Source organism: Lycium ferocissimum, chromosome 9 (genome assembly GCF_029784015.1).
Source record: "Lycium ferocissimum isolate CSIRO_LF1 chromosome 9, AGI_CSIRO_Lferr_CH_V1, whole genome shotgun sequence".
Classification (NCBI taxonomy): domain Eukaryota; kingdom Viridiplantae; phylum Streptophyta; class Magnoliopsida; order Solanales; family Solanaceae; genus Lycium; species Lycium ferocissimum.
In genome coordinates, this window is record NC_081350.1 from 12,481,737 (window position 1) to 12,490,999 (window position 9,263).

The following is a 9,263-nucleotide window of genomic DNA, read 5'->3' on the forward strand; positions in this document are numbered from 1 at the left end:
CCTATTACGGTCCAATCAACAACCTCCAAGTTAGTAAAATACATCCATTCATGAGTTTGAGCGGTGAATTATTTGGTTTATATCTTTTTCCAATATTTACCAATTCGCAATCTTGCATTGTACTTTTGTTTAAAATGAAGAATTATTTCTTCCGAGTTGTGATCTGCCTTTTTTGTGCTTCCAAGAAACACGCTACATAAGTAATTGCTTCACGGATTTACCAACAATGTATTGCATCAGTACTGCATTAAATTTTGAAAGTTTTTTATACTCCCCCATTCACTATTACTTGTCCAGTATTTTAAAAATCGATTTTTACTTTTACTTGTCACTTTTAGCATATTAAGACAAGACAATTTTTTTCTCATTTTACCCATAGTATTAATTACTCACTTCAAATCATTTTCCAAATTCAATAAAAATATGCACCAATTAACATGGGTAGATTGGTAAATTATGCACTTCATTTATTATTTTTTAAGGGGTGTGCAAAGTCAAAAGTGGACAAGTAAAAGTGAACGGAGGGAGTAATTCATTATGTATTGTTTTTGTTACTTTAAGAGTCTTGAGTGATGTTTTTACTACAATAATGATAAGTCTTTCCGATGATATCTATGATACAAACTATAATTATTTGCAATTTGTAATATTTATCAAAAAAAATATTTATTTAAGTAATATTTAGTCTCTAAAAAGTGGTTGGTTTCTAAGTCAACAACATAATTTTCCAAGTTTCTACTGACCACAACATATTGATGTTCATTAATAAATCCAAAAAATAAAAAAAATAAAAAATAAAAAGGTAGAACAAAAAGAAATAGAAAGAATACTGAAATATTTTCATTAATACTGAAATATTTTCATTTTAATTCTCATGCATTCTTCTTAAAGAACAAGCAAATATAATCTGTCTACAATATATAATCTTCTTAATCCTTGAAGAGAATATGTATCTGCATCAATATTTATTTTGACATTAATTTTTCATTGAATACTGAATTGGAAAGATTTGTAAATATACAAGTTGATCACTTATATTATAAAAAAAATAGCTCAAAACTTACATTACAAAAAATAACCCAAAATATACATACATATACAAACATATACAGACAGTTATACCAACATACACAAACAATACAAAGGCAGAGAGAAAGAGAGAGAGAGAGAGAGAGAGAGAGAGAGAGAGAGAGAGAGGGGGAGAGCAAGAGAGAGAAAAATTTCATTTTTTGTAAGAATTGATAGCATTGCTGCCCCAATTAACATACAGTGTAATTTTCTCTACTTAAATCATTGTCCGGACAAAAATAAAAGACATGCAAAATCAGTAGTAACAAAATTTTCATCAGAAAAAAAAAAAAAAACTTTATGCTACAAAGTGCGCATGAGCTTGTGAAAACAATCCCATAATATGCAATTACTCAAAGATACAAACAATTTAAAATGCGGCAGTATAATATTTCTCGACTAAAATAAGTTGTTAATAGAATTTCATCAAGACCTTCAATTTATCATCTTTTATTCAATTAATTTATGCTGCAACTACAAATTTCTCTTTAATCCTTTTGCAACAAAGTTAACTTCCTCATGTAGTACTTATCGCAAAATATCCGTATGCCTTGAATCTGTTACTCCATTTGGGGATCACACCAAAAAATGTTTTAATATGATCTCTATTGTTTTAAAAAGTTTATACTCATTTATATGCTAGACACGTGCAACGCACGAGTCTAAAACCTAGTAATAATAATCACAGCAACATCAACAACAATATATAAACCATATTGAGCATAGCATACAACATCCAGTCTTAGATACAGCAGATGTACAATTGCGCAAATTTTGAGCAAATTATCCTCTCCACTATTAGATGATATATGAAGATGAAACTTGACTAAACTAATGATATATATAACTCAAAGTATTATTATACATAATAATCACGTCACTTCATAGTAAATAAACGATTCTCAATAATTTTTTGATTTCTTCTATGGTTGGCTTCATCTTCGTTTCCAGTACGAATTTTCCTTCTATTCATCTCAGCATACATTTCCTCAATCATTGGTTTCCAAAGACGAACTCGAGCATTTATGAACCAATTAGATACCTGTTCAAAGCAAATGTCGGTTTATATTAGGATTTCAATGGAATTCAAACAAGAGAAAGAGCATCAAGATTTTGCTCTAAACAATTCACAAACTCGATATCCAAGTTTTAACCATACCTGACTCCTTGACAATCCACTTTTTACTGCCAGCAATTGCTTCTCTGCATCCTTTGGATATCTGAAACGCACGGTTGTTAAGTGTGTGAGCAAATCATTAGATTACAAGAATAAACCAGGGGCAGAGCGAGAGTGTCGGTTACGTTTCGGTCGAACCAATTAGCTTTTAGTTCAAATCCCGTATTTTGTCTTAAAAATTCATTGAATATGTACAAATTATTAATTTAGAACTTAGTAACTTATAAAGATTAGAATTCAGAATCCATAAGGTTCAAATCCTGGCTCCGCCTCTGAAATAAATGGGAACACATTCAACTAAGAGAATGTCAAGCTTTTCTATCATTCACTTTCCGGAGTTTGATTAAATCATCAGTTGTAATAGTTAGGATTGTAGTTACTGCACTCCACATGATATGTAAATTTGGTTATGGATTATTAGCTTGGCACCTTAATATATAAGTAAGGTCACCTGCTACAACAGATTACACTGACAATGTACATAAGTTGCAGCCATGAAAGAACGAACTTACGGGTGAAGAAAGTTCTGAAACATCCATGCCCTCAAAACTGAGACAGATCTTTCTGGCAAACCTCTCTGTGGCCTCCATAATTGATGATCTTTCCTTTTTAGCTGCTGAAGTGCCCACTGCTTTTGAATGAACGTTGTTTCAAATGACTTCTCTACCCCACTTTCTCCTCCTTTATTAAAATGTTCTCCCATCGCGAGAATGTAATTGCTTATTCTGTCCCTCAGGTTTTTGTACAAGGACGATATGGTTTGAAGGGCGAAACGAGCATGTATACTAGGATCCAACTCAGTGACAGCATGAAACGCAGAGATGACCATATGAATCTCATCCAAGCATTGGTTGTATTGATCATCAACCTAAATATACAAAATGTGTAAAACACAACACAACATATGATGAGTAAGCACATAGAGATTAAGAAGAGCCAAAGTGGAAGGAATGTCTAAAACACTACTAAAAAAAAACTGAAATTAGCTACAAAACTGTCGTTAAATGCTCGTAGCTAACAGAACTATTTGATAATCGATTTTTCTGTTTAGCTACAAAATTTGTCCGTCGCTACTTCTTGTTTTTTTAGTGGTAAACATATCAATCCTGACAAAGAAAACTAATCATCAAATAGTCTACTTACCACTTGTAACAAAGCCACCAGATTCTTTTTCTTTGCTTCAGAATCCATATGACCAATGATTATCTGGTCTCCGTCAGGTAAATCATCAGAATTCATGGCTGCATAGCCCCTACCGGTATCAGAACCCAAAGCAAACGAAGTGTTTGCACCAAACTCTGTCCCATTTCCTCGATAGCTTACTGAGTTAGGATTTTGAAGTGATAACTGTGCAATTTCAGAGAGTATTTCTTGCATTACGCGAAGATATCTTGATCCAGTTAAGAATTGCGAAAGGTGGACCGGTTTGTATGAGCCAAAGTTTAAAGACAGGTTTCTGCTGTTGCAAGATGTTAGCTCTGAATCAAAGCGTCTTTGAGGGAAAGCATGGTTGGTCACACCAGAGCAGGTTATATCCGAGCATTGGTTGGTCCCACATGCAACACCAGATTGTGATGTTGTTAGACTTAGAGAGAGCTCATTGCTAAATCTGGAGGAGCCAGAGGGACTGTCAGATCTCAAACTAGCAGTTTCTGATGAGAACCACGTGTTTGAATTCACATTTTCAGTTAATTGGAAAGGTTGGGACCCCGTTCGTCCAACAACGGTTCCACCAATTTCCGGGACACCGTCAAACTCATAGTTTCTGTAGGATCCAAATGAATGATTCAACACATTAGGATAGTTTAGACCATCAATTTTCTGGCCTTCTGCAGGATGTGATAAGGGAGCCAGTACTGTTAAATTTTCAGGATACTCATGCATAGCGTTTCTTGCAGCCAAAAGATTTGCAAGACACACAGCAGGAATTGGTATTCCCTCCATATACTGATCCTCTGTGTAAGCATTACTGATTGGATAAGAAGTACTAAGTGAAAACTCCTTTATTCTATTTCTCCCCATAGGCATCCCATTGTGAATAGCTTCAGTGTCAACAGCTCGAGGAAAATTTGGTAGATCTAGACAAGCTTGAGAAGTGTTTATGGCTTCTCCTTGCAGCATAAAAGGATAAGGAATTCCATGTCCATCCATGATATGGTTTTGTCCATCCATAATGTGGTTTTGATTGTTCAAACTAACTGTTTCGGGAAAGCTAATGGGAACAATGGTTGTATGAAGAAAATTTTCGTCTATAATAGGATGACGCTCCACCATTTTCAGTGGCAAATTGAGTTACACATCACTTCAGGTTATTCTATGGAATGACAAACTAACGCGATCAAGCTAAGAACAGCTGCTGACACACAGAAGTTTCTTCCACAACCTTTTAGCCTTGATAGATCACCAATAGTTCAGAACTCTTTACTTTTGGCTGAATACAATTGCCTATAACAAAAAAACAAAAAACAAAAAAATGTCAATCAATATTATTTAGATTACATTTTCACAGATTCTGTGGAAGCTCAGCAACATTTTATCGCCTACAAAGTTAACAAAATACATATATGTACAACTAAAAGTTTTAGGATATTAAATTAGGAAGAAAAAAAAAATCGCCGCATGCCTTAGCACCAGTGGACAGTAGAGAAAACACCTCTACCTCATTTATTCCATATGAATTTTATGATTAACATTATAAAAAGTTTACTGAGATCAAATATGAAACTGTTTAAGATATGTGTTTTACTTTCACCAAGCACATCAAAGTCCAAATTAACACTTCAAATGGTAATAACTGGGTTCTAAATTTAATATTTGTACATATTTAATGAATTTCTTAACACAAATACATTGTTTGAGCAATGCTATTGGATTAAACTGAGAGCCTGTTTGGATGGGCTTATTTTAAGCAGCTTATAAGCTGCAAACAGCTTATAAGCTAAAAATAAATAAGTTCCCCAACTTATTTTTTGTGGCTTATAAGTTGTTTTCAGCTTATAAGCTACTTTAGATAAGCTAAGTCAAACTGGCCCAATTATTTTTTTGAGCTTATTTAGAGCACAAAATGACTTTAAGCTGGCCAGCCAAACACTCAAAAAAGCTGAAAACAGCTTATAAGCAACTTATAAGCCAATCCAAACGGGCTCTGAATCGGTATCTGGGCTTCTAGCTCCACCCTTGTGTGCCTGAATCTAAAATATTAGTACTATATCAGTACCAGTGGCGGAGCCATATCGAGCCGAGGGTGTTCATCCGACCCCCATCGGCGGAAAAAAATACTGTTTTTACAAGGTTAAAATTATTTTTTATGTATATATAGTAGATGTTGAACCCTCTTAGGCTTCTTCGTATGTTTACTTTTTTATATTTTGAACCCCCTCGGCAGAAATCCTGGCTCCGCCACTGATCAGTAACAGAACCGTTCTAGAGTAACAGCAGAAAATGGAAAACAGGCAATCTACTCTTAAGAGCAACCAACAATATTTATAGAAATATGGCACCCCAAATTTCAAGATTATGATTATGTCACAAAAGAATGAGAACTAGGCGTCACCAGTGGCGGATCAAAAAATGAGTTCGCAGACAGAACCCGTCGAACCTTATACATATATGCGCAAATAACAAATATAGAGGGAATGAGACATATAATTCATAACTGACTCTCCTAACTCAGGTTTATCGGAAACAACTTCTCTACCTCTTACAAAGGTGGGTAAGGTTTACGTACCCCCTACCCTCCCCAAACCCCACTTCTGGGATCACATACGGTATGTTGTTGTTGTTGTACTCTCTTAGCTCAAAACCCACTGGACGCCACTTAAGTTAAACATTGTTAAGAACTGCCGTCTAAGTTCTAAAATCTCAAAAAGGAAGTGTTAATTTTCCAAATTTTTACGTTTGTGACCAAGAAATAGGTAAAATAGGACGTAAGATACAAAAAATCTGACAAAACCATTTCCTAGTGAGTGTGATTGAAGGCTGCTGAAGTAAAAATTTATCATGTCAAAACAACAACTAGCAATGTTCTTCTCCTTTACCACACAGATAAGGTGAAAATGTTAGAGAGAAAATATGGCACAAGTAGTATACAATGATAAACCAAGAATGCAACCAAAAAGAAAGAAAAATACTACAACATATATGGAACTTTATGATAGAAAAGACGGGAACATGAAATAGAATGGAAAAAATGTTTCATCACCCCTCATAATTGAACTTAAAACACATCCTATGTATAAATCATAGTTCAAGAAAAATACTTATAAGATTGCAAATATTACCAGTAGAAGCAATTCAAAGAAATAGCACTGGAGAAAGAAGATAACCAACTTTGAGAACAGCAGCTTCAATTCCTCTATGTGAATTTTCTTTGGAATTTCCTATTAAAATGGCATTCCAAGATTGTCTGTGTCATACAAAAAAGATGGATACCTTATTTGTTCTCAACACATATATATTAAGTTCACTAAAAAAATCCAAATGTGGAGAAAAACTCAAAACAAATCATTGGTTTTTTCCCTTTCACCCCCAAACAATGCTAATCAAAGGCCAGTAAAGTGCAAAGAGTCCTAAAAGAGGACCTTTTTTTTCCTCCCTTTAACAGTAAAGAACAAAGGTAAAAATGAAAAAGAAAAGGTGTATATGGTAGGACTAGTACACTTTATCAACCCCACACAAAAACTACAAGGAGTAAAAAAAGCCAATGCAAAAAGTAAGATGTTTTTGCTTGCATGAGGAAGAAAAGTGAGATTTTTACTCAGAACTCAACCCCCAAGAAACTCAGAAAAATTCAGTATCCCTCAGACCCCATCAAGAATCATCATCTTATATCACTTCATTTTGAAAAATAGCCTCTTTTTTGGTCATTATCCAAAGGATATTCATTAATAATCATAGAGATGATAGTGTGTGTGTTGTGTGTGTGAGTGAGAGAAGTGTTAAAAGCCAAAAAATGGGCTTCTTTGTTGTTGCAGAGAGATGAATAATTATATGGGATTTATGGACCCATAATGAAAAGATAGCCAAAGAAGAGCCACACATGAGTAAAACAAAGGAAAATCATTCACATTTCATGCATTCTTTCTTGTTGTATGTTTGCAAACAGAGAATAGTGAATAGTGAGTGTGCAAAAAGGCAAGCAGTGGCGGATGTACAGTTGAAAGGATGGCTTCCATTCAACTCACACTTTTTCCTTTCCTAATAAGACCACTAAAATCTAGGTGTTAAAATTAGTAGTAGTTGTTTCCCATAAGTTCCAAATATTTTTCATTTTATGAATTTATGGAGTTGAAGTTGCATTTGGTTATACTTTTTGTAAAGAATATTTGGAATGTACTTTTAAATTTGAATATAACTTTAAAAGTGAAAAGTGAGTTGAATAATAAATTATAAGCTATTTTTCAAATTTGAAATACAACCTTGAGTTGGATGTGAAATTTTTATCCTAAATATTAATTTTCAAATAAAGTGAAAGATTATTCCAAAAAGAAAAGAATATATTTTATGGTCAAATGGGTCCTATTATAAACAATATGTTTTGAACCTAAACTTGAGGAATTCAGTACTTGAACCCTAAGGAGCCGTTTGGTTTGGATTGTAGGGGATATAGCCTCCACATTAAAATCTGCAAGAAATAATCTCAGCATCATGTAATTCTTATCTAACTAATTCATGCATTATTAGTTCTTATATAACTGATTCCTGTATGAGCAATTTCTGCATAATATCCTCGAATCAAACGGCCCCTTAGGGGATGAGGGCAATAATCCCCTCATAAATTTTTGCATAAGATAAATTCGATCAGATGGATACACAATAATGCATTTAAATTTATTCTTTAAGATTGGCTGTATACGAAATAATAGTTCCTTCATATTTTTATACAGCGCTTGATTGACAGTATTATTAATTAATAGTCGTCTAAGGTTATGTAAAATTTATATTATTTTATATGCGATATAATGTTGGAAAGAAAAATACACATATTATTAAGACAAAGATTAAAGTACTTGAAAACAAAATTACGCTTAAAGTCATAATTGTCATTTGATGCATAAATAATAATTTAGGTAATACACCCTCCGCTCCATTTACCAAAGTTACGAATATTTGCTCAAATTCTATGCTTTTAATTATGGTTGAGAGGTTGTTTGGTACGCAGGATATGATGGAATATCTCAAGATTAAATTTGAATTTTAATTTATACTGTGTTTGGTTGACAGTATAAATTTATTTTGGGATAATAAATTTATACCGTCAACCAAACACAATATAAATTCAATATCAAACTTAATCCTGGATATCTCACCTTGTTCTATCAAACTTGAAATTATTTTATCCCACATCCCAGTGAGATAAATTAGTCCAAGAATTATTACCCTAGGACTATAATCTCGGAATAGTTTAGTCCACTAACCAAATGACTCTGGTATCGTATGGTTTATGAGATAAGATGAGATATTCCAGGAAGAGTATAAATTTATACTTTAATTGGTTGAAGGTATAAATTTATCGTTAATCCTGAGTTATCCACCTTATCCCATGGAAATAGGTGTTATTTTATTCCACCTCCCATGTGGATAAATTAATCCAAAATTATACTCATAGGACTATTATCCTGGATAATTTAGTCCGCAAACCAACCGACCTCTTATTAAATTAATTTAATCTAGACCTTTAATAAATAAACAGGATAAGTGTCACTCATCCATCTATACACTTGAGGAGATGAGAGAAGGTGTAATGGAGAGGAGCCAAATTCGACATTATAGCTATAATAATATGTCTTTACTATTTGACAGTGAAAATGGAAGTATAGTTTAGATTGAAATTATTTTTAAATATCAAATTATCTCATTTTTAACTATACTAAAAAGGGAAATGTGTCAAATAAGACCGAAAAATATAATTTATGCAAAATTAATATGTGAAGGAAAGTGACCCTTGAGATTAAGGAGCCGTATGGATATGGTTTGAAATCATGAGATGAAATCATGTTTGGACATGTAATTTGGATTT

At 33.3% G+C, this 9,263-nt stretch overlaps 1 protein-coding gene across 1 annotated transcript; it reads right to left on the reverse strand.

Moving 5' to 3' along the window:
* Window positions 1–1,752: 1,752 nt before the first annotated feature.
* Window positions 1,753–7,432, reverse strand: LOC132029649 (homeobox protein ATH1). Its single transcript, XM_059418951.1, has 5 exons — window positions 6,526–7,432; window positions 3,389–4,690; window positions 2,758–3,113; window positions 2,228–2,288; window positions 1,753–2,110 (listed from the first exon to the last, which is right to left on the reverse strand). The coding sequence occupies exons 2-5, from the start codon at window positions 4,517–4,519 to the stop codon at window positions 1,946–1,948; spliced, it is 1,713 nt and encodes a 570-aa protein (XP_059274934.1). The 5' UTR covers window positions 4,520–4,690; window positions 6,526–7,432; the 3' UTR covers window positions 1,753–1,945.
* Between the last annotated feature and the right edge of the window lie 1,831 nt (window positions 7,433–9,263).